Source organism: Dendronephthya gigantea, unplaced genomic scaffold, assembly GCF_004324835.1.
Source record: "Dendronephthya gigantea isolate DGI-Jeju-01 unplaced genomic scaffold, DenGig_1.0 000015F, whole genome shotgun sequence".
Classification (NCBI taxonomy): Eukaryota; Metazoa; Cnidaria; class Anthozoa; order Malacalcyonacea; family Nephtheidae; genus Dendronephthya; species Dendronephthya gigantea.
The window spans coordinates 1,575,543-1,599,696 of NW_021163025.1; the positions used below are offsets into that span (position 1 = coordinate 1,575,543).

At 38.8% G+C, this 24,154-nt stretch overlaps 4 protein-coding genes across 4 annotated transcripts; 2 read left to right on the plus strand and 2 right to left on the minus strand.

Annotated features, from left to right (window-relative positions):
* The first annotated feature begins 967 nt into the window (after nucleotides 1–967).
* LOC114519917 (sodium/calcium exchanger 1-like) lies at nucleotides 968–10,690 on the plus strand. Its single transcript, XM_028540091.1, has 4 exons — nucleotides 968–3,131; nucleotides 8,116–8,291; nucleotides 8,558–8,980; nucleotides 9,062–10,690. Exons 1-4 carry the CDS (start codon nucleotides 1,333–1,335, stop codon nucleotides 9,436–9,438), a joined length of 2,775 nt encoding a protein of 924 aa, XP_028395892.1. The 5' UTR covers nucleotides 968–1,332; the 3' UTR covers nucleotides 9,439–10,690.
* Nucleotides 10,691–11,312: 622 nt separating this feature from the next.
* On the minus strand, nucleotides 11,313–14,756 carry LOC114519952 (alpha-soluble NSF attachment protein-like). Its single transcript, XM_028540141.1, has 10 exons — nucleotides 14,575–14,756; nucleotides 14,049–14,128; nucleotides 13,740–13,859; nucleotides 13,529–13,575; nucleotides 13,305–13,382; nucleotides 13,168–13,223; nucleotides 12,451–12,535; nucleotides 12,142–12,315; nucleotides 11,887–11,937; nucleotides 11,313–11,733 (listed from the first exon to the last, which is right to left on the minus strand). Exons 1-10 carry the CDS (start codon nucleotides 14,661–14,663, stop codon nucleotides 11,635–11,637), a joined length of 879 nt encoding a protein of 292 aa, XP_028395942.1. The 5' UTR covers nucleotides 14,664–14,756; the 3' UTR covers nucleotides 11,313–11,634.
* A 308-nt stretch (nucleotides 14,757–15,064) lies between these two features.
* On the plus strand, nucleotides 15,065–17,648 carry LOC114520079 (N-alpha-acetyltransferase 40-like). Its single transcript, XM_028540283.1, has 11 exons — nucleotides 15,065–15,140; nucleotides 15,359–15,403; nucleotides 15,490–15,540; nucleotides 15,799–15,851; nucleotides 15,926–16,021; nucleotides 16,109–16,177; nucleotides 16,265–16,354; nucleotides 16,503–16,586; nucleotides 16,753–16,790; nucleotides 16,891–16,930; nucleotides 17,018–17,648. The coding sequence occupies exons 1-11, from the start codon at nucleotides 15,135–15,137 to the stop codon at nucleotides 17,118–17,120; spliced, it is 675 nt and encodes a 224-aa protein (XP_028396084.1). The 5' UTR covers nucleotides 15,065–15,134; the 3' UTR covers nucleotides 17,121–17,648.
* Nucleotides 17,649–18,731: 1,083 nt separating this feature from the next.
* Nucleotides 18,732–24,090, minus strand: LOC114520078 (potassium channel subfamily K member 1-like). The gene is made up of 2 exons (XM_028540281.1): nucleotides 23,610–24,090; nucleotides 18,732–19,522 (listed from the first exon to the last, which is right to left on the minus strand). The coding sequence occupies exons 1-2, from the start codon at nucleotides 23,923–23,925 to the stop codon at nucleotides 18,867–18,869; spliced, it is 972 nt and encodes a 323-aa protein (XP_028396082.1). The 5' UTR covers nucleotides 23,926–24,090; the 3' UTR covers nucleotides 18,732–18,866.
* Between the last annotated feature and the right edge of the window lie 64 nt (nucleotides 24,091–24,154).

The window sequence follows — 24,154 nt, forward strand, 5'->3', positions numbered from 1 at the left end:
TGCCTTGGAGATGCCACAACACAGTGTCCGCCTTTTAAGATCATTCTGACAGACAGATGGCAAAACGTTATAAGCAATCTGCTGTAGCCTATATTTACCCGTTGGGAAAGGAATTTGCGACGTTTCAAAGCGACTCTTGCATTAAAACTGGCGTCCCTATGCGGAGGAATTATAGTATTCCACGTAAAGCCATAACTACGTTTTAGTCAGCTAACAGAAAATGTAGTTTTCATGTATTTACGCGCGCGCAAATTTCTCCCAGGGTCGATGGACCCCGGTGGCGGAAATCAATAAACCGATGAACGCTAATCGAAGCTCGCGAACACCCGTGGGGTCACAATATTTCTTAGCCCTTTTGAAATATTAAAATCGTAGCTGTTATCGCAAGCCTACATAATTTAAACGCTTCGTTTATGGGCCAGTAAGCATGGCAGAAATACTGTTTACCGAAGTCGGTCAGTCGGTGTTGTGATATTCGAGAGAGCAGGGTCAGGGATATAGCCGCAAAGCTTGTGTCACTAGGATACCTTTAGAAACATCTAGGCCCGCTTGCCTTTATTGCGAAGGTGATAAGGGGTCAAGCATTCACAATGGGCAACATCTTTAAGCATTACGTTGCTTTCTTTGACATATTCAATGAAACAATTAGGTCTTCCAAGCGAATTAATCGCTACAAATTCGAACAAGATTTGCGTACGCTTATTGAGACCGAAAGTTGTCGGTGAGTTACAGGGGTTACTGGCAAAATTCCCGTGCGCCTAAGCGATAGTTATTCGCAATGATTACATCTAATCTGCAAGAGCAGTGTTCTACGCGCGAATCGCGCTTGTTGTGATTCCACTCTCCGCTTGCGATAGGCCGAATCGCGTTTGTTATTTTATGTGGTAATTGCACGCTCTCTGCACGACGCATGCGCGTCGGTCTCGGGGGTTTGCATAAATGATTGTGGTTTAAATTGTATATTTACATTTGTCGAGAGAGCTTATATGTGGGCTGACTCGGTCACAACCAGCTGCAGTAAAGAAAGCTCCGCGACAATAAAGATTTATGGAACGACAGACATTCTAGTCTTAACCTGAATTGTAAATCGCCTGCCTCTTTCGATTTTAGCAGTTGACAGACGGAATAACACCTTACGTTATCTGTCAGAACATTTGAATTGATAATCATTTGTGTTGCAGTCATCTCGGCTGGCGTACACCGTTGTATTTCAGCTGCCACAAGAATATATAACCGCCTGCTCGCTAAAGAACGACAAACTATGGCATTTAAGTAGTATTCGAGTGTTACTTGTGCAAAGCAAAGTGTTTCAAAAAAGAGATATATTGTGTAATGGCAATTTGGCTACGTATTCTCTCCTGTTCAGCGCTATTACTGTTGTATAGTCAGGGAAGTCTAGCGGCCAACGATACGAACTCAGATGGCGGCTGTAGACTGAATACAAGATGCGAAGAAGGAATAGTTCTGCCGACTTGGGGAGATCCAGATGCCGATGTATCGACTGGAATAAGAGTCGCAAGAGCGTTTGTTTACTGTGTTGTACTTATGTATTTCTTCCTCGGCGTCTCAATCATCGCTGATCGCTTTATGGCAGCAATTGAAATAATTACGTCGAAAGAAAAAGACATCACAATTACGGATAAGAAAACAGGAAAACTACGCGTCGTTACGGTGAAGATATGGAACGAAACTGTCTCGAATTTAACACTGATGGCGCTTGGCTCTTCGGCTCCCGAGATATTGCTAACTGTCATTGAAGTCTGTGGGAAAAACTTCAATGCCGGGGAACTTGGACCTTCCACTATCGTAGGCTCAGCAGCGTTTAATTTATTCGTGATTATTGCAATCTGCGTGTATTCAATCCCGTGTGATGATCATAGGCAGATCAAGCATATTCAAGTGTTCGCAGTGACTGCTACATGCTCGCTGTTTGCATATATTTGGTTGTATATAATCGTCGCTGTCAGCTCTCCCAATATCGTAAGCGTCTGGGAAGGTCTGCTTACGTTTGCCTTCTTTCCTCTGTTAGTTATTATAGCTTGGGGCGCCGATCGTAAATTCAACTTCTACCGTTATCTTAGGAAGAGAGTTCGACGGCAAAAGCGGCAGGGAGTTGTAGTCGTACAGACCGGAGATTACGATGTCGTTGCAGTCAAAACAAAAGACGGTTATAGCCGGAATACAGAACTTGACGGAAAGTCTTACGACATGGAAAACGGCGACGTGAACGCGGACCTGGACGAGGAATCAGAGCTACTGAGCCATGATTTGACCGAGGAAAGGAAAATGAAAGCGATTCAAGTCGTTCGAGATATTCGGCAAAAGAATCCGAATGCAGACAAGGAGACGATCGATCGTATATTGGAGCAGGAAAACCTAAAAGCACAACCGAAAAGTCGTGCATTCTACCGGATCGAAGCGACGCGCAAAATGGTCGGCAGCGGCAGTGTTTTGAAGGCAAAGCACGAGAAATTAGAGCAGGCAGCCGCTCACTCGATTGCAGACGTCGATGTGGAGGTTAACGAACTCGAAGATCTCGAGAAACAGCATGTAACACACGTTTTTTTCGACCCACCGCATTACACATGTATTGAAAGTTGTGGGAACCTCTTGGTGACCGTAATACGCGCGGGAGGTGACGTGAACAATACCGTGTATGTTGATTTCAAGACAGAGGACGGTACCGCGAAATCTGGCGAGGATTATGAACGAACCGAGGGCACGTTGTGCTTCAAACCAGGCGAAACAGTGAAAACCATATCGGTGACGATAATCGATGACGATATTTTTGAAGAGGACGAACATTTTAACGTGCGTTTAAGCAACATTCGTCTCGCAGGGTCGGACGGAAAGCCGGAGAATTATGATGGCACAGCAGGGGTGCTGGGCCATAACTCAACAGCTGAGATTGTCATCCTTGACGATGATTACCCTGGAGTGTTCACCTTTCAGGAGCAGAGCAAGACCGTCCCCGAAGCCGATCGAATCGTGGTCCTCACCGTGGTCCGACAGCAAGGGGCGAGGGGGATTGTCAGGGTGCCGTACCACACCATGGAGGGAACAGCCAAAGGAGGTGGGGAGGCCTTCGAAGACGCTATTGGCGAAATGGAATTTGACAACGAGGAATACAGGTATTTAAAAACATTTTTCTGTTACATGGTACTATTACATTTGAATGCAAGAAAAATATTCAACCACAAATGAGCCGGTATTAATTTTCTCAGATTGGAAACTTACAAATCTGGATTCTGCTCGTTCGTTGAGAATAATCCTCGCGCTGAATTTCCCATGCAGCTAATAAATCACACTAGACGAACGCTTTTTTAATTCCCGTGATATATTTTTTTAAATTCTAACCATATTAATTGAGGTTAGAAAAGGGCGTGATGCAATTATAATATGTACGCCTCGCTAGCCGTGAAAATATTTTGTTTATTTACTATGCCTCTCAAACTATCACTTTCCAATCTAGAAAATAAGTCTTCGGTTTTTTAACTGTATTTAAATACATACATGTTCACATTCCTCATTATACTTGACTTGTTTACCTCCAAATGCAAATTTTGGGTCATGCGTTGGCGTCATTTCTATAGAAAAGATTTCTTTTGAAAAACGAATTATATTTTGTTCTTTAATATATAATGCTATTTAAAACATATTCAAGGGACTTGTGTTTGCTTGCCCCACAATTCTTTTATGCGTCCGAAATTTTTGACACGACGTTTGGCCGGATGTAGAAAAACATCTGTCGACCGTCGTTGTGCATTCAGTTTTGAGGGCAATAAAACGCTAAGAGTTGTTCGCTCGTTAGAGCATTCTGTACACGACTGAACGTGGTATGTGCCGACATTATATCTGTACAAAATCAAACTGTACAAGCCGCAACATTTCGCCGAACCGTTGAGTATGCGGTCAATTTAATTGCACGCATCATGCCAGCATTTTTTTATCGAAAATCATCATCCTGTCTCTCTTACTGATAAATAAATGTAAAGACTTATCGATGTTCTGTCATGCTGTTTTTTTTCCAAGAGAATTGACAAGCCATATCCGGTTAATCTTAAATGTTTGTGTGTCGTTTATCCGCATCGAAAGTTACCGGCCTTAAACCAAAGCGTTGTCGTTGAGAAATCAAAACAGTCATTTGAAATAACATCGATTTGGTGTCTAAATATCTCGAAGATTTTGTTGACAGTGCCTATGTATTAAACTTGAGAGTTATTTCGTAAAAAAATCGGTTGCCTGGGAATCATGACAGATGTGTATACGTGGAGGGAGTTTGGATATTTCCGATGATTACAAAATTCGATTCGTTAACGTCGGCTAAATGAGCTCACTTTTTGAAAAGAAACAACCTCAATAATTGATACGCTTCACACATATTTTGCTCTTAAAAACATCACGCCCATTTTCATCATCGCATGCTATCAATATTGTGTTTTCTGTTTTGACTTTTGGAGAATTAAATTGCGCGATTGTTTTTGATTTGTACAAATTGTGAATACGATTTTACACTTGGAGCACCGCTCATGTATATTTGGGTTAATTCCGACCGCTGTTTAATCAATTAGTTTACAGACAAAATAACGAAGAAATTCATTCCGTCTTTCAAAAATATTGATGCAAATTATTAATATATGATGGAGGAAATTCTAATAAGACCACACGCCCGAGCAAAGCGCTTTAATGACGAACATAAGCTCCGTAATGGCGGAAACAAATATTTTAGAGTCGCTTTTTTGTTGTACGAAAACATGTGTACTATATCCAAGTGCTAATGCAATTTATTTCGCGCAATCGATATTAAAATCAGTTCCCAAAGCAATTTTCACACTTTGATTGATGTTAAGTCGCTGTGAATTGACGCCAAATACAAGATGTTAATCACTGTCACTGACAGATTTCGTCTGAATAACATGCACGATGGTATAAAATCCTGCTTATAGGGAAAACAACTGGGAGAAACATCTGCAACGTATAACGTATATACATTGGCCATTGCAATGCTATTATTGTGCTCAATATTGACAGTTGACGCAACCGATAAACTGTCACTTTCTGCATTTCGCTATTTACCAGAATAATTCGGAACATTTGTTGCATTTCTTAATAATTCATTGTGCATGACTCCTACATATTTGCAGTGGACATTTAAATTTTCATTACAAAATATTGTTGTTGATGACAGTTGTTGACTGCTTTCGTGTCATCGCTCAATCGTTTACAATTCACTTTCATTTTTTTCAAATATACAATATTAAGTAAGCCATATATACTCTTTTAGTTTTTTATAGAAACAGAAAAATGCTTGCCAAGCCAAAATGTCTCATTTCAGAACAAAGCAAAGAGCCTTTTTGTAAGAAGTTGTCAGTTCCCCATTTTCGTGTTACCGTGCCGTTATTATTATTACTATTTATATTTTTCTGACTCCGAAATTGAACGCCAGTCTTGATATAGACAAGTCCGTTACATTCAGTTCGTTTCATAAGCCGAAAGAGGTTTTTGGGGGTATTTTTTAGTGAATATAGTTAAAATTTCGTACAGGGCGTAGCCTAGCCACTATGCCTACAAATACACTAGCCTTATATTGCATTCACGGCATGGAACTGCTGTTTATACTTGAGTAAAGCCGTTCTCTACTAGGTGAATTTCAGTTCGCGCGAACAGATAAAAAGTAGGAAGCGATCTACTTTATCGCGGCGAGTTTTTTTTCGCAAACCAATCACATCACTGGATTTCAGATATCGCTTCGCGTCGCGCGATATGAATTCGCCTAGTGGAAAACTGGGCTTTATGCATGGGTATAGTTCGCCTTGAGGCGTGTGGTTTTAGTAACTATCGCGGCCCACTGCTAAGCCAATATCTAATGCTAGCTTGCCAAACTTTTTCAAATGCGTCTGTGGCTTGGACAACTGAAAGTATTCCCAGGTGATTTTTCTCAATAGCATAGTGTACTTCCACTTAACGGATCAAAAACATTCCGTATTATTAATCTTTATGATTAATGAATGATATCTAAATCTGCGCTGAGGAAGATCTTGTTTTATGAAACCAAACAAGGTTTCCCGAGATAAAATTGGCCTGCGAAAACTTCGTTTATGTTCGGGCAAAACCACAATAGCAGTACAGCGTACAGACTGCAAATCCAATTTCAAGGGAGTGGCCTAAAAATTAATTTACTTTTTTGTACACCCTTAATGAGCAAAGCAATTTTTTCACATCCTTTCCTCGCTGCAGATTTCAATTAGTTTGTTTTGTTTAGGCTTATTTTGGGTGTATGTTTTTTCACAAATATAATTAAATTTACATGAATTTTTGAAATAGCCAGCTGAGCTCGGCATATGTGCAGATAGTGTGTTTTCAGTAAACATTGAAAAAAAGCCAGAAAATCTTTGTAATCTTTCTTCTTTTTTTCTTCCGAGGCTAAACTCTTGCGGTGACCACCTTGAACATCTTCTAAATATTTCAGAAGTGCACCGACCATTCTTTTCTCTCAAACCTACATTACGTTTCAGAATGTAACCAATTAGAATGCTAATGGCGATACCGTTTAAATTCGATCATTTACAACACAATTACTCTCTTATCGTGCAGCGGTTCTTTGCAAATTGTCAGTCGAAATGGACGTCATATTGTATGCAGCTGATCTATAAAAATCAATACATTTCAAATGACATGAAACGTGAACAGTTCTAAGAGATGCTGCGAATTGAATTCGCATACAAAATATGGATTTTGGCGATTATATTTCACCTGTGAATCTAAATTGACTTGAATATATCACGCCCCATGCATTAATGGCCGAGAGCCTTGATGAAGTTTATATTTGCGTTGGCCGAAAATGTTCCCCATTTTAATTTTTAATTTTTAAGTAAGAACAGCCAAGCAGTCTTAAACGTAAGTTGAGTCTTGTCAGGCCAACTTTTTGGGCGAGTTTTCACACAGGTTTCTTAATTAATGAGTTTGTTTTTGTTATCTTAAATGCTATTAACCGCATTAGGTTCACTTGAGTATACGGTTTAAAAATTCTATTAATCATTTCAAATATACGTCAATTTCTGCCATCGCATTTGCATCCAAGTGCTACAGCTAATGCTGTAATGCAAACCGTAAACTCTGTAAAAAGAGAACACTTTTTCTAATTTTGCCGTAGATTTATTTTATTTAATCCCACCTAGAAGTGGGGTTTTAATATATAGATCCAAACGCAGTAAATAAAGTGATAAAAATCTTGGAGATACAAGCAGCATGTAACTAGAACAAAACATTTTCAGTTGAAATCACGATAGCTATATATGCATACATGCATGGACTATGTTGGGTGAATATATTTTTTATTTCTACATTCACTACAACTACATTTGTTGTTGCTATATTCAGCCTTTTGTGTCCAACTACAACTATTTTAAATCCACATTTACGGGGGCAAAATAACAAAGTCAAAAATGAGCTATTTCATAGGTAAACAGTCGTCCTGTAGTGTCCCCTCTGTATATGGAGATGACTTTGTTTAAATGTCACCCAGTTGGTAGAATCTCGTGATTGAAGTGTCAGGACTTATTTAGTTTCATTATCTCCGGCACCGCTGGCCCGCCGTGAAGATGAAATATACGACAGTCGCATTCCACGTCAGGCTCCGAAAGCGACTGTAATTGCATACAATTTGATTTTAAATTGGGGGTGAAATTTAATTACTTGAGCTATAAATATTGGATGTACCGTGTGCTTCACAGCAGTCGAAGATTGTACCTTCACTGTCGTACACAGCATGAAAATTTCCAAGGTTTGGGGATCAAAGTGATTGTGAAACGGCAGAAACAATCGTTGTTAACTTGTACCCGTTGTTGTGCGATATTAAACACAACGTGAAATTAGGTAACAAACAACATTCCAAAATGTGTGATCCCGTGTTGTAATGTGACCTAAAATATCTGTTTTCTGATATCCTGTTCTTAAAATATGCAACGTACGTAGATAACCATGGACTATAGACGAAATGGAATTGAGATATTTTCTTCATAAACATTTGAAAGGAATTTGCATGTTAAGTGAATTGAAAAATGGTTTCAGGTTTCAACCAATTCCTGAAAGAAACGATTTTCGTTTAATCTTTAGTAAAGATATCCACATCGTGATTGTTGATGACGAAGATTATGAGAAGAAGGAAACATTTCAGGTTTCTCTTGGCCAGCCTTATGTGGTGACAGCTGATGGGGAGCAACCCCCTCCCTCACCCGGGGGAAACACCCCCGAAGAGGAGAGAATAAGAGAACTGGGGAAACCGAGATTGGGTGAGTGCATTGTCAGGCAATGAAGTTTGGTTTTACACTTTGTCGAATAACTTTGTTAAGAAGAAAAAATTTGGGGCCTTTTTTCTTTATTTCATTATTATGATGTAAATATTTCTTTAGAAGTCTCATGTCTAGCTTTTTAACACGGACTTCTATTGATTTCATCTCCAGTTGAAACTCGCTATGTTTTATGCATAAACACTTGTTTTTCTCCTGGCTATGGGCTATTCAATTCTATTTCTGAACCTCTCATTTTCTCTCCCAAGGTGATATCAAGACCGTCGAAGTCTCTATCACTGAAAGCAAAGAATTCAAAAACACCGTCGACCGACTTTTGGCGAAGGCCAATCTGGCGTTGGTCGTCGGAACGTCGTCGTGGCGCGAGCAGTTCTCCGACGCCTTTACGGTCGGCGGCGATGACGAAGACGATGACGACAGCGGGGAACCGTCCCCCCCGACGTACGGGGATTATCTGATGCATTATTTAACCTTATTCTGGAAGGTTCTTTTTGCCACGGTTCCGCCAACAGATATTTGGAGCGGTTGGGCATGTTTTGTCGTCTCTATTATTTGGATCGGTATCCTGACGATGTTTATCGGTGATCTGGCGTCTCATTTCGGTTGCACCATCGGATTGTCGGACAGTGTCGTCGCCATCTCGTTTGTGGCCCTGGGAACAAGCGTACCAGGTGAGCTGACCGTATGGTCTAAGAAACCTAGCCTTTGTAGTTTCACTTTGAAACAAGCTGCTCATTCATCTTTTTTTGCAGACACATTCGCCAGCAAGGTTGCGGCAGTTCAAGACGAGTACGCAGACTCCTCGATTGGTAACGTTACCGGAAGTAACTCAGTCAATGTCTTCTTGGGTGTCGGTCTCGCGTGGTCACTTGCGGCCATCGTCCACGCGATACGCGGGACGGAATTCGAGGTAGCCGCGGGCTCGCTCGGGTTTTCCGTGCTGATATTCTGCATTTTCGCCATCACGGCAATATTCGTGCTAATGTTGCGTCGTCACCCCGCGGTCGGTGGTGTCCTGGGCGGACCGATGAAGTACAAACTACCAACCACCATATTCCTTGTCTTTCTCTGGATAATGTACATCATTCTGTCCTCGCTTGAGGCCTACTGCCACTTCGAGGGCTTCTAAGCTCGAGGATTTGTACTTTGTAAACAGTTTTCGCAACGTGCCGTTGTATTTTTTGCAAGCAATATTTGTGCTCATCGTGTTGTAAAAACGTGTCATAATGCATCGTTTGATTCCAAATTTTCGATACGATTGACCTTAACACTTGCCATTTTAAAATCACTGATTAAATTCTTGCACGCACTAAGGACCTTAAATCTGAGCTGTACGGAGGAGTTAACTGAATGGACTAGACTGTGCCGGCTGGAGTCGAAACGGCTCGATTTGCGGTGAGGTCTTTGAAGCTGAAATAGACGTGGACTGTACTGAACTTTGATTGGTCGATATCGGGAGCAACAGGGAGAAGACTGGATCATGGGTTGCCGGTCTGCATTTGCACTGATGCAGCCGTTAGCCTGATTTCTGGATGCGTTGAGCGTTTGAAGATTTAGAGAAATATTTTCGATGAAGTGGGGTTATTTAAAAACGAAGAAACTGTGTACAAGAAGAAATGAGATGGAAAAAATAAAGCAGATTGCACGCAGTTGCTGAGATGTATAAATCTGGTTAACACAAAACGGACGAAGATAATATTTGCACGATGGAAACTGTTTTGGGAAATACAGTGCATTGGAAATACCGTCGAGTGAATCGCAAATTACCTTGTATTCGCAAATTACCTTTATATTTCTGGGCATCCTCGTCTGGGCATTTTCTGCATTAAGGTTAGGCGTGAAACTTAGGTCAAAAAAGGAAATATTGTCGCCCATCCGGCGACCCGCAAGATTTTAAAATACGCGGGCAGGAACTCTGAGTGGGTCTCTGTGTTCATCTTGTCATCGGCTTCCAAGAATCCCCATTTATATCGTTTACAATTAATTGGTTAATAAGGATGTCAACCACAGCACTTGACAGAGTAAAACACCACTTAATTTTGAACCGCATGATTGAGATATCTTTTTCGGGTTTCAAAACATAGAATTTAGTCCAAGGGAGACAAAACAAACAAATGATGCGGTCTCGTCTTATTTTCCAAGCACTGTGTTCCACAGAATCACGGTTTTGAACGCAATTAAAATGCCTGTATGAACAGAAATTCGATCGAATCTTCGACTGAAACAGATGTGATATATATTTAGTGAAAGACGAATATTTTATTGAACCGTTATTAGCTGCCAATGTATAGCAGAACAATTAGAAGTTAGTTATGTAGTACGAAATTATTAGCTCATTTAGGTAAGGTATAGTCCAGTAAATTAATTTTACACCAAAGTGATTTTATGTAGCTAGTTCTAATATTAATCTCAGTTATGTTGATGTGGTCTCTCGATTTGCTTTGGGGCAGAGCGCATGCTCTGGGGTATTGAAAGACAGGGTGTAACCCCGTACCCAGAGAGGTTGAAGGGCGTGGTGTCTAAGACAAATTTTCTATGCCAAGTTTTTCCTTGACAAGTTTAATTTACTCGTGTGAACGTGCCAACAATTTACTTTGGCAATTTAGTTTGCAGCCAGCGATGTAATCGTACAGCGGCAACGTTAGCGCGCCAATGAAGATTTTTTTTAAGCATAGTTAACTGTTATTAAACGCGAGCCGCTCTATATACATTAGCCCGATGATCGCAAGGAAAGTCCTGAGTCTGTAATCCACGCATGTTGTCTTTGAAAACACCTCTTGGCAAAAAGGGTGGAGCGTAGCCTAGATACTAGGCTTCTCTAGCGCGGCCATATCTCTCTCCAGTCTTCTTGAGTTAGTGAGAGATAGGTCTAAATTCTAGGCTGGTAGATCGGTATTTCTGGGTTGGGTGTCTGTTTTGCAGAACAGAATGTTGATTTTCAAAAATTTAATGAAGTCGGCAAGTTTAAAACAGATGTGGCGATGTTCTACACAAAACACAAAAAATAGCAATATGGGCTTCATTAGAAAGTAAATTGACAATCAATTCTTAGAATTACAACATTCTTAGATCGCGATTAGATTTATCACCAGTAAACTAGTTCATATGCCTAATGCTTTCTACACACAATCTGAAAAATTACCCTGCGACTTTTCTTTCGCGCGAAATAAAGAGAAGAAAAATGTCGGTTCGAACGAAAAAAATATCGCTGATGGAAACCCGACTTTTTATGTGATTGTACGTTGTTCATTTACAGTAGTTAGATTTCGTTTACAGTGGAGTTGACTCATCAATGCTTTAAAAGTAAAGGTTTATTTTTTAATGTTCAGGTTATTTCGGGTTCCTCGCTTATTCCTTTCTTTATTTTCAATAAAATTGTAGTCAGCCATTGATCAAGCCTTGAAATGCTGTCGTAATTCTTCACCTAAGTAGAAAGCAGTGGTAGAAAGTTAACATCGAGTTAATCACTGCTTAGTACCCAGGCAAAAGCGATGCGTGTGTAAACGGTTCTCTGGCACTATTCTCAAGTCCTTTCAAAAAAGGCGGGAAAAGATAAAATCGGTAAAAATTTCCTTACCGCTTCCGTAAATGCTTCCACATTTTCCTCTTCTTGAGCTTCAAGTAATGCCTTCAAAATAACATAAAAGTGTTTGTTTTTTGTGTGCAGAGGAAATCAGGAATCTGCCGACCTGATTCGCAAAGTCTGTAGTTCATTAATCCCATTACAGAAGCTTTTAAATATGCCGAATTACCAGACCATATGTCCGACTTTGCACGGTCATACAACCATCGAATTGAAGTATTAGATGCAGGAATTGTTGTACAAACGTACCCTGAGCAGTTTACATTCTCTGGTGTCTTGGAAAGCAGCGTACATGTCGCAGTATTTGTCCACAGCTCTCTGCCCTTCCAACATGTCAACACACATCTGACACAACGCCGCCTTGAAGAAATATTCCTTCGCACTGTATTTTAACAGTGAACTCTCGATGGCGTCGGCTGCGACCTGAGAAAGCATGGGGTGAAAAATATGAAATATCTGAGAATTTGAAGCTTGAAATGACAGAATACAATTTTATTCGGTGATTTATCGATTATTATGCTCGTGGCAAACGAAAACGCGATTTGTTTATATATATACTTGTTCGTAAATTTCAATGGCTTTTTCGAAGTTTTCCATCTGAGCAGAGTACTGCGCGACTTTCAGTGAACACTTGTTGGCAGAACTGCAAGAAAATATCGAAAGATGGAGCAACCACAGAGTTGTAAACCAAAGTTTGACCAGGGCAAGAAACTAAATTGCAGTCCATCGCGATAACAACAGTTTAACGGCGGTAAAAATAACAATTGGTTATTTTTTCTCGGGAAATATACAAATGTACACAAAATATGAAAACTTTGCCGGGCAATATTTTTTACGTTTTGAAAAATTTTTCGACCAAACTTTACAGTTGTGCTCATTCTTAGATGCTTTTTTTAGCTGTGATGTTGCATTTTGTCCCCCCCCCCTCCCGGGTAGTGTCGCAGCTCCTCGCAAGAATGATTTTCATTGGCTGAACTTTACAATACATTTCTGTTTCAACCAATAGCATAGCTTCGTTCTTTAGAAAGCATAGAAAAGCATTATCCAATTGGACGAAAGCTTCCGAGAGCTGCGACATGTCCCATTTTGTCCCTGGATCATTTTTTTTGCACAGATAAGACCATCCGTCATTTTTAATGAACAAACTAGTCTTGTGACTTGTATTTGAAACGGTAATTGAATAAAATTTGTTTTGGAGTTGAACTTGAGGTCTCATCGTAGGCATAGTTCACAATTCATTTCAAGAAGATAAGCATTACAGACGATGCTCTTTACCTATTCGATTCTTCTCCTCGATAAAAATCCGCCGCTTGTTCGTAATGAGCGATTGCCTATTGCAACGAATTAAAAGAAAATCGTTTCACAGGCAGAAAGGAAACTGTGTCGGCATCCACGTCGCGTAAAGAGTGTACCTTCTCTAAATCTATGACACTTCCTTCATAAATTTCGGCTATAGCCATGTGCTGTTTGGCGGCGATCGTGAAGCGACCCTGATAATCAGAAATTTTTACGAATTCAGGATTAAAAAAAGCGCATGTGTTTTTGAATAAGAATTGTTTGGGAAATGGCAAAACAAACGTGCAGAAAATATTCCTGTGGTTAAAAGGCCTTAACAAAACGCAAACGCTGGACTGACCATATCCGTATAAATTTCTATTCCTTGTTGTAAACAGCTGATTGCTTCTATAAAGTGCAGAAGATTGAAAATTGTTGGGAAAATATTATTTTCAGTGCTTTATGGGGTAAATGTGTGAAATTGAAAATGTTTGCAAGCAAGTGGAGTTTGTCTTTCTAATCCCTGCTGGACTGCAAATGCAGAATGGTTGAATTCAAGAACTTTTTCATACCATCGTTATCAGATTTCTTATAACAGTTAGCAGCATCAATGTACTGAGTGGCTGCCTCATGCTTGTTCGCTAGAAAGTTGAGTTGGATTTGTGCTGCCTGGCAGAATGCATTCCCGGCACCTGAGAAAAAAAATGGGCGAAGAATGGAAAAGAGAGCAAGGAAAATGATTCATTTCAGACTGTTTTCTGAAACTACAGAATCTTTGAAACAGGGAGAAAGAAAGGCTATCTCTTCCTGAAGAAAAGGTACAGGTATAGTTGTTGGTAGATTCTTTGTTGTAACAGGAGGGACTATGGAGGACATCTCACCACTCCAGTTCTTGGCCAGTTTGTATGTGTTTGCAGCTCGGACATAGAGGTCAGCTGCCTCTTCTTTCTTCGTTCCACCTCTAGATCAACATAATCACAAATGACAATTGATTTGGTAATACTATTATAGAAATATATGAAGATCGTGGTTGGTTAGAGGAGAGTTATAATAACATAAATATAAGATCAAAACCAGAATGCTGCAGAAAAAGCAACTCCAGGGGTCAAACATACCCCTCTCGATTCCTGGTTCACTCACTACTCTTTTGACCCTTTCAATATCCCCACAATTGCCACAATAAACAATTAAATCATTTCCACATATATTTCATATTTGTGTTGTATTTGTGTAGAACTCTTATGTTTAGATGGTATATTACTACTAATACTTGAAATTATGTGTACAAAATATCATTCACTGCGACAAATCGCTGCGTGTACATGATAATTGGCGTGACAATAGATTTGAAAGTTGGAACGAACGACAAAAACAACTGACTTTGAAAGAAAAACAAGACAAACTAACCCAAAAAATCCGCCTAGAAAACCCTGAGAAGACTTCAGTTTTCTGTCTGCCTCGGCCATAAGCTCCGCGGCTTTCGCTTCGTGAGACATCTTTAGATTTTTTTACTTTCAGAACGCGTCTAAGCAAGTCAAAATGAAGGCAACTTTTCTCATTTATATCCGTCGGCCATATTTGTCTTTATCTATGCGTCATTCGTGCCGGTTATTTTTAGGGTGTGGCAGGTGGCGCGCAGGCTAATTATGAGAAAAATTCAGAAAATTCCTCTAATTTTTTAAAGCGAATGCATATGTAGTTTTATAACGAAAGTGATCTTATTGCTGTAAGATATATTATATTTTCGACCAATTTCCGTCTTTTTAAAACCAATTCTTCTTCCCCGAATTTAACAAATTTAGGGATGGAAGGGTACGCTTGGGTACACAAACAAAGGAATGCATTTGGGACGTTCATATACAACGGTGGATAATTTTTTAAATATTTTTGGCGGGAACCGCGGGATTACGCGGGAGATCGAGAGAACGAGTTTTCTAAGTCATAAATTTCGACAATTTGCGAACAAAATGGGGGTAAATATACTTAAAATATCTGTTTATATCATACTTTAGGCAACGATAGTTTGATTCATGAACACAGAATGTCAGGACATTAAAAATAGGGACAAATTTTACCTTTGATAGGCTGTATTTTGGCATAAAAGATTCTATGATATATTCTGTGATGTTTCAAAGCTCTGTAGAGTTGTATGGTTACTTTAGGTGTTTAATTTTGTATTTTTAATGATTAGAAAAAGTCTGGTAAAGGAAAAGAGAAGAAACTAAGAAGAAAAGAGGTGTTGTGTGTCATTTTTTTAATTCAAAATAGCCAAGTCGACGAATGTGCTGTTCAATATTTTTATCATAAACGCAATATTTATAGGAACAAGCAAAGATCACTGCTGCTCAATCGATTGTGGATGTTGCCAATGCTGTAAGACTTTAATACTTAGAATACTACAATACTACATCCCATTCACTGTACAATTTTTCAACAAATTCTTATGCCCTATGTCAGTATGTCTTGCTATAATTGGGAGTTAGAAGTAGGGAAACTGGTCTATACCATTTTGATGCTACCATTATTAAACTGGTAAACATAGTTACTACCTACTAATTAGTAGACATTCATAGTAGTATTTGTGCATATTGCTGCGTAATTCTCATGGCAAATGCTTTTAATCTCCTCCAGGTTGATGACCTCATGAAGCCGCTTGCCCCATTCACAAAATACGACAGAAACGGGTAAAATATCTTTTACTGCATGGACAATAAAGCAAGACATCTCCTGTACTGACGGCAGAATATTTGTCTTTCAGACTAAGTGTAACCATCGGATGCAAACGAGTATCGGAGTTGAGCCAAGATGAATTTAATTGGGCGTTTGATCTGACTAAGGACAACATGCAGACATTGTGAGTTCAGTTGAAGAAGAGGCAGTGATTGATTTGTTGTTAAAGCTTTGTGGAGCCGTATTAAAGCTAATTTACGCCATCATGCAGGTACGATTCTACTTCGTGGGGCTGGAGTGACAAGAAGAAGAGGGAGGAGATGAGTGAAGATACAGCGTGGTAACAATGAATTATGAAATCTTTGCTGAAGCTGGATTTTCTCCATTTTTTACAGTTTTCTCCTTTGTTATTTTCTATTCTTGAAAGGTATCTTATTGCAAAAGACGAAAGTGGCAAAGCAGTTGGTCTTTCCCATTTCAGATTTGATCTGGACAACGATATAGAAGTACTTTACTGGTGAATAAATTATACAAATTATGATTCCAAGTATGATTCCAAGCTAGTGCATAATGCTGTAACTGTTCCCGAGAAACACGAAAAAATTATGTAATTGAGGCTAGCCATCCATACACAATGAACAAATGATTGTGTTATATTTTGCTAGTTATGAAATACAACTGGACAAAACTGTCAGAAATAAAGGTCTGGGGAAATTCATAATGCAAATTCTTCAACTTCTTGCGCACAGGTAACAATGGATACACAAGGATTGATGAGTTTATAAAAATAGGTACATCATGTGCACACATGGATTCCTAAGTGGTGGTGGGAAGGTTTAGTTGGTGAGCAGTTTAGTGCTTTTGGGGTGAAATTTTATAGTATTTTTATATTGAATCATATTTTTGCTACTTTAGATATCTTATGCAAAAAGTTATGGTCACTGTTTTTAAAGGTATCTCTTAAAACAGATATATAAAATTCCCATTTCCTTGACATGGAAGATTGAAAATTTTTTACACTGTCTAACTTGAAATTTACACTCTTTAACACAGATAATGAAAAAGCAATGGATTTTTTCACAAAGCTTTTAAAGTATGCCCACAATCTAAATTGTTGTTTATTGGTTTGTATAATTTCTACTGTATTCCTTGCTAATCATTGATATCATTTTCTATACAGGTTTGAAAAAGATGAAACCTCACCCAGCATTTATGATCCCTTCCATCCAGAAGATTATTGCTATGAAATTTTGAGTCGACCAGTCATGAAAACTGGATCTTAATTCTTTAAAAAAAAATTGTTAAATCCAGTTCCATGAACTTCTGGAATAATGTGTATACTCAATGCAAATACCATCAGGGCTTGTATCTTTGGAAACAGAATTTTTCAAGATTGGCAGTTCATCCTTTTCAAGAATAATTTGGTGGGTCGGGTGCCATCCAGACTACACTTCAAGAATATAACCAATATTTGACGCAAACTTTGTTGTGTAAAGACTAAAAACAAGTTGAAAATCATCACCGCTGGCAGTATTGAGCTGATGAAAAACTTCCATTGTGAACAGTTTTAATTTTGATAGAAGAATTTTTTTGCTGAAGCTGAGAGGCTGAAGAAGAGAGGCTGAAAAAGAGAAGCTGAAGAGAAATTTGAAATCCGTGACCCATGCACCACTGAAACAGCAATCCTTTTGAAAGCTTTCAACCAAAGCTTAGAGGTTTTAAAACGTGTTTTTGTATATACACAATCTACTGTACAATACCTCTGATAGCTAGTTTTATTTATCACATCAATAAATTTCATTTTGAAGAGATTTCATCATTTTAATGTTGTTTATCTTAGACTCACTGCAAAAACACTCAAAAGAACGCAACAAGAATTCCAAACATATTCTAAATATGAATTCAGATTTTACCATCAAGCCGGGGGCAAAAAATAAATAAACACGACAAAGACGACATAGTGTTGTAGTAATAATAATAATAATCTTATAATAATAATAATAATTGTGCTTTCAAATATAATGTCAAATTGGATTTGACAGGTAGGTTAATACAATAGGAACATAAATACCTAAATAATTATATTTCCTAGAACTTTGACGTCCTCTGCAAGCAACTCTTGTTTATTCGTCAGTTGTGAACAGGAATTAAAAGATTTTTTAGGCACATAAAATCGTTAAAGAACACACTAGAGTTTAATACTTGCAGAGAAGGTCACAAATAGGTAGGCCGTTTTTATCACTGTGTACCGAGTAACCTCTCAGTTTTACTCCATTTTTTAAACTGATTTCTTTGACATTTTTCGGGGGGTTTTTTGGGATGGGAAAGATGGCTTCAATAACGTCGAAATAGTTTAAAATAAAAGACCTTGGGCTTGGAAGTGCTTCGCCACACTGTTTTTGGTCCTAAAATTCGATAAATTTTGCCTACAGCTGGTTTCCCTTCATTGGATTTCAATTCAATATTTCAAATCATTAAATGTTTGAGAATTCAGACTAGTGTGACGCAAAAAGTGCCGAAAACGTACATCCGAAATAAACGATCCTGATTGGCCAATTCTGTTACTAACTATAGTAATTTAGTATACACCCGACTATCGTCTATTACAAATCCTACATTCTGATTGGCTACTCAACCATCGTCTATTCGTGATAGTGCACGTTTGGGAAAAATTCGCTCGCGCGACCGTATAAAATTGAATTAATTAAATTATTTTTCAGTGTAATTGCGGTGTATCGATTATTTCCTCGAAATTAATATATCTAGGTACAGTGTGTATACTAAAACAATTAGACAACTCGCCTTCGTTGCCTATGAGCGGATAGTCAACTCAGGCTTCGCCTTCGTTGACTATTCGCTCATAGACAACTCGGACTCGTTGTCTAATTGTTAAATAGTTAACCTGGCCTCATCGCGAAAAAAAATAAATATGCGGCGCGCAGTGCGAAGATAGGGCGCTGGGTACGACAATATCTCGTTCCCAGGGCCTGCGATCGCGGTCTCGGGAAACGAGATTGGCCTATGTACAATTATGGGGAAGGGTAAGGCTTATCCTTGTCCTCCTCATTGATCAAATGATATCCTTGAGAGTCCCTGGACTCGTTCGTGTTCTCGTGTTCCCGCGCTCCTCGCAATGGCTTTAATTCCGTGTCATCTTCGGCATCGTCTAACATTGGTTTGTGACAGGAGAACAGCATGCCCGGATGATCCTCGGGAACCTTCGCGCACATCTCGAGTATCAGTACGACGAACGACAAGCCGACGAGGAAGTAAAGCACGCATAATATCTTGTACAGATTTCTGTACTTGCTTCCGAGCCAAACCTCGCTGTCACCCGGAGTGTAGTCGCCAAGTCCGATCGTTGTTAGCGTGATAAAGCAGAAATACAGCGATTCGAAGTAGCCCCATTTCTCCACCAGCGTGAAAAACAGCGCCGGCAGTAGAATGATCAGCGTGACTATTACGATCACAATGAGCGAGACGTTGACCGCGCGGATGAAGCTCTTAGGAAGATTGGGTTGAGTGAAGTAATGACGTGACATAAAACCTTCCAGAGCTTCAGCGCTACCTAACATACGTTCCACGATTGCTGTTAGTAAAATTGCCGTCATGGGGATGCCAAACAACGCGAATACAATGGTGAATATTTTTCCTTTATCTGATAGTGGTGCGATATCGCCATAACCTGGAAAAATTAGGAAATATTAATCTTGAGTGTAAATTGTCCAATCAGATGGCTTGAATCATATACCCCGTGATCGGTCAATTCAATGTGGTCAGGTATAGACTTTTCGCATGGGAATTCGATAATAGTTACACCTCCTCTCTGTTCCAGGAGATATCATCTCTTGATATTTCCTATTTCACCGAATTTCCTATCGTTGCAGAATGCAGATCTATTAATAAGTATGGCACCATCGATCAGATGATCAATGCATCATACGCTTGAATCATCATTTCTCTTAGTGGCTGGACACCCCGACCTCCCCCATTCCCACATACCCCATTCCCCCTTCCCCCCCCCTTCACTTAACGTGGGCGCCTTGGATACACCTCCATTCATGATAATCCTATTCTGTTATGGATGTAGCAGCTGATTTTGTGCGTAAATTGTGGGAAGAGGCATCTGCTATGATTTTCTAGATTAGAACACCTTCGGAACAGCGTACAATCTTGACGCATCCGGCGTAAAATGAGCAATATAAGATGTAGGAGATACGTATGGAATCGTGCCTTTTTGAACATTATTATGAAGACAGTTTCCAGAAAAAAGGTTTTCTACCTTCTTTTGACATGTCTCGCTCAAAATATCCTGGTAAATTCAAAAACCGGTGTTAAATTCTTTGTATTAAAGCAACAAAGTTAGATATTTGAATTCTTTATATGATCAAAATATCAAATTTAACCTAAATAATGATTCATTGATTATACGAGCCAAACTAGGCAGAACTGACAACTTTGACCTAGCTGGGTACAACTAACAAATCTCACATGAAGTTGATGTTACCGTTTTTGTCAAGTGAAGTTTATTTTGTTCTGCCTCTTGAACACAACAGTCGCGTCTATAAAGCACTCGCGTCTGATGTGTATAATACTCTTGTTGGAGACTGTCGAGTCTAAGGCTAAAATACTATGTTAAATCTTTGTAATGTGTTTCTAGTGGGGTCCAAGGTCTGGTAAAGATTACGGGGTGCTTCAATGCAAAGATGAGGCTAAGAAATCCACGATTACATGGAAATGATGAAATATTGGCTCGTTCCAGTTCACTAGCACTTATGAGACCATGCATCATATTTTTCCTCTTTTTCAAAACATTTTACATCTTTCGCACTTGCCGAGAAATTTAAATGGAAGCTGATGTGTTTTGTCAAAAGATGCCTTCCTGATGTGATAATTATGATCGACCATCGCTCGAGAGGTTTTTGAAATCAGAATAACTCGGCATAACACCTGCAATTATACCGTTTATCAGCTCGCTTCTATAAAGAAAAGATGCTTTCTCAATTACATGCAAATGAATTCGGCGCTGATTTGTTCCAAATCACTGGTAGACCGTAATCTTTTTCCTTTGCCTTTGTCTATTCATATCACAAATATTATCCGGAGAAAATCTAACGTGGATGGCATAGGGGATTCGTGACCATTGGTTGAATCACTGGTTGAATCAAATAACATGCATATAAAAGGAATTCAAATCTAAGATCTTTATTCTCTTGCCAAGACTTCCCTGTAACATGCTATGTAAGAATGTAGACAAATCATTTGAGATGTAAATATTCAAGAAAGCGCACAGAATCCTACATACACGATCTTACAAGCAGCTCCTTTGAATCAATATAGACCTACAGTCATTAAGCTACGGTTACTATAGGAAACAAAATTGCCAAAAGTTGAAACAGAGTAATTTCACACTTATACACATAAATATTTTATGCCAAAAAGCATTTTTTGTTCTTTTAGTCTCTAATCTTTCAATATCTATAAATGGATTGAATGTGAGAGCTTTCTTATAGCGCCAGCTTTGTTAAACGTAAACGAACGGCTTTTACGAATGTTTAACGTGTCAGCACAACCAAATCTTTTGCAAAATGTATTAGCGATGAATCTATTATAATTTTTAATTTCCTATACAAATAATTGAAGGAAAGGACACTAATAAAACTTTAATTTCCTTTTTTTAAAAAATGCTGAGCCGTTCAAGCCCTTTTCAGTAAATAAACGCGGCAGATGAAAGCCGACACCAATTCAACGATTCTTTCATGAAAGCCTTCTCCTACCATAGGCATAGTCTGATAAAACGGAAGATAAAGACTCAAAGAGCTATTTCGCCATCAACATGAACCATAATAACTATGCATGAACCAAGCCGGCAAATTAATGAATGAATATATGTCAGTTTTCTTTCGCTAATAATGAACAATATTGAAAGGCATTTCAAAACTTCGTGAAACGCCATATAGATATGTATAGATATATATATGATAACCTGGGTACTTAGAGTTTATATTGCAGTCAAAAGTCATGAAAACGTCAAATTATTTATATATAACTTTTATATGCGAGGCAACGATCTTTTAAGTGTGAAGATAGCACTGTGCCGTGAATACGTGCATATGTAATCAATTTTTGTCATCTTTCAAGCCGCTGAAAATGGCCATATATACTTAGACAGGGGAGTTTAGTTTTTGACAACAGGAGTATATATCTTATATTTATAAATGGCGAAATTGATTTATGCAAATACATGATTGAAAGTGATCAAAATGTGATGTTTACTTTGTGTTCACGGGTGAAATTAGGACAGGCATTTTTTAAGCAAACCATGCATTTTCTAAACTAACAGCAAAGCCACATGCTGAAATATCCGAGTATAATGCTCGCTGCAGGCGTCCTCTGTCTGAGATATAAAAATAAACTGAGATGAACTGCATTAAAAAACCGTGATCTTCGTTCCGCGGAGTTTGGGAGAAATCCCTTGCGTTGACACAAGCTGTGTATTTTGAAAACGTCGAAAATCATGCCACAAGTGTTGTACGAAAGAAACGTCAGGGCTCAACAGCCATTTTGGGTGACAGACGTCGGTTTGAGACAGGGTTTTTGTTAGTCAATTTGATCTTCGGACAAACATTTATAGCCATCACTTGTTTCATATAGCCTAGCATCGCTGGAATGCCGGAACGCTTCACTTGACTCGAACTAGCAAAAAAGAGACTTCATATCGATTCCAAAACTATTATTATTAATCTTAACAAAGGCAGAGCATTGTACAAAATTTGCATGTTATTATATATGAGTATCTTACAATATTGTATCAGCAATATAATGATACAAAAACAAAAAATAGCCAAAGCTCGATATAAATTTCATCTCTCGATTTTCAGAGTGTCATATTTAGTGTAGTGGTGCTGTGCTATGTATCAAAAAATCAGAGAATTATAACTTCTATCTAAGTTCTGCATCGCTTCGCTCGGCTAAGATTACGACCATTATTCGTGATCAAACTTAGCAAGTGCTTTAACGGCGACAAATTGTTTATTCTGATGTGTTTTAGGGTAAGATGGATAAGGAAATATATCGTTTGATCTTTTAGGGGGTGCCCAGGTCAAATGACTCAGGCTTACACATTGTGTACATGCTATTTTATAAGGCGGAATTCAATGCATGAGTATGAACTCATGCAGTAGGTCGGATATAGTTGATTGGTTTCACTAAAATTCGCACAGTTAGGAACGTTATTGTGGAGAAGATATTTGTGTGATTTTGAGCCAGTTCAGTTTAGTAAATGAGGACAATCCTAGCTTAACGAATAACGGTCCCCAAGTCACTAACATAAAACGGATACTTGTCGATGATTGACTTTGACTGAAGCTTTATAATGTCACACAACTTGATTGCAACGGAATCAATCGTATATGCATATTCCTAATACTATTAGCAATGGTAACGCTTAGCTTCTCTAACTCACAAAGCCACGCTAAATGGCAATGTTTTGTCGCTTGAACTGTTGATTAGGATCAAGGCAGAATTCAGAGCTTAGGTCCAATTTAAATTATCATCAAACGCCTATATATATTTATCACACAACTGATATTTTGTCATACATTTCAGTCGCTATTCTTTTCATTCTTTGCAATTTCATTCCGAACAAATCGCACCTTAAACCATAATGGATTTCTAATAAGTCAGCAGTGAGTAAAAGAAGCGGAAAAAACCGTAAAATATTTAGCCGTAACAGCTGTCACGTTTGGGAACAAACAATAACTAATCCTTACCGATTGTTGTAACCAGTGTTCCTGAATACAAGAAGGCACTAGCGAAATTCCAATTCGGAAACGTTGTAACATTTCGTATCGGTTCAATGCCATGTTTCGTGGCTTTGATAACCCTCAGCACGTATTTCTCTAACTCCGCGTCGTTCACGCATCGATTTTCGTCAAGAAATTGCGCTCTAAGCTCCTTCAGTTTATCCAATTCTGCTTGCTCTACCGGTGCTTCTAACGTCGCGAAGATTAAAGATCCCATGCACAAATAAAACACGTATACAAGTGTGTAGATAAATAGCCGTATTGTTCCTTTCTCGATTGCCATTGAAAATCCTCCAGACAGCGTTGTTCTGTTACCAACTATGGCCGTTGAACGAAAGGAAACATCGAGTATCGATCTCAAAAGCGGAGACGTTGTAATGAACGTTTGCTGATATGCATACGTTAGAGGTTATGCAAATCACTTCATCGTAACTATGATATGTTTATGAAAGGTCTTATATTACGAAGCGTAGGTGGTAGAATATCATCTGCCCGGATATGATTCTGCATCG

What these genes read in the sequence shown, in the direction of transcription:
- LOC114519917 (XM_028540091.1), top strand. Translation starts at nt 1,333, where the DNA reads ATGGCAATTTGGCTACGTATTCTCTCCTGTTCAGCGCTATTACTGTTG. An exon ending in TTTGACAACGAGGAATACAG is followed by an intron (nt 3,132 to 8,115) that starts GTATTTAAAAAC and finishes TTTAATCTTTAG; the next exon opens with TAAAGATATCCACATCGTGA. An exon ending in ACTGGGGAAACCGAGATTGG is followed by an intron (nt 8,292 to 8,557) that starts GTGAGTGCATTG and finishes TTCTCTCCCAAG; the next exon opens with GTGATATCAAGACCGTCGAA.
- LOC114519952 (XM_028540141.1), bottom strand. Translation starts at nt 14,663, where the DNA reads ATGTCTCACGAAGCGAAAGCCGCGGAGCTTATGGCCGAGGCAGACAGA. An exon ending in TTTCTAGGCGGATTTTTTGG is followed by an intron (nt 14,129 to 14,574) that starts GTTAGTTTGTCT and finishes ATGTTGATCTAG; the next exon opens with AGGTGGAACGAAGAAAGAAG. An exon ending in CGAGGAGAAGAATCGAATAG is followed by an intron (nt 12,536 to 13,167) that starts GTAAAGAGCATC and finishes ATTTTCTTGCAG; the next exon opens with TTCTGCCAACAAGTGTTCAC.
- LOC114520079 (XM_028540283.1), top strand. An exon ending in AAGGACAACATGCAGACATT is followed by an intron (nt 16,022 to 16,108) that starts GTGAGTTCAGTT and finishes GCCATCATGCAG; the next exon opens with GTACGATTCTACTTCGTGGG. An exon ending in GATATAGAAGTACTTTACTG is followed by an intron (nt 16,355 to 16,502) that starts GTGAATAAATTA and finishes ATATTTTGCTAG; the next exon opens with TTATGAAATACAACTGGACA.
- LOC114520078 (XM_028540281.1), bottom strand. Translation starts at nt 23,925, where the DNA reads ATGGCAATCGAGAAAGGAACAATACGGCTATTTATCTACACACTTGTA. An exon ending in AACACTGGTTACAACAATCG is followed by an intron (nt 19,523 to 23,609) that starts GTAAGGATTAGT and finishes TAATTTTTCCAG; the next exon opens with GTTATGGCGATATCGCACCA.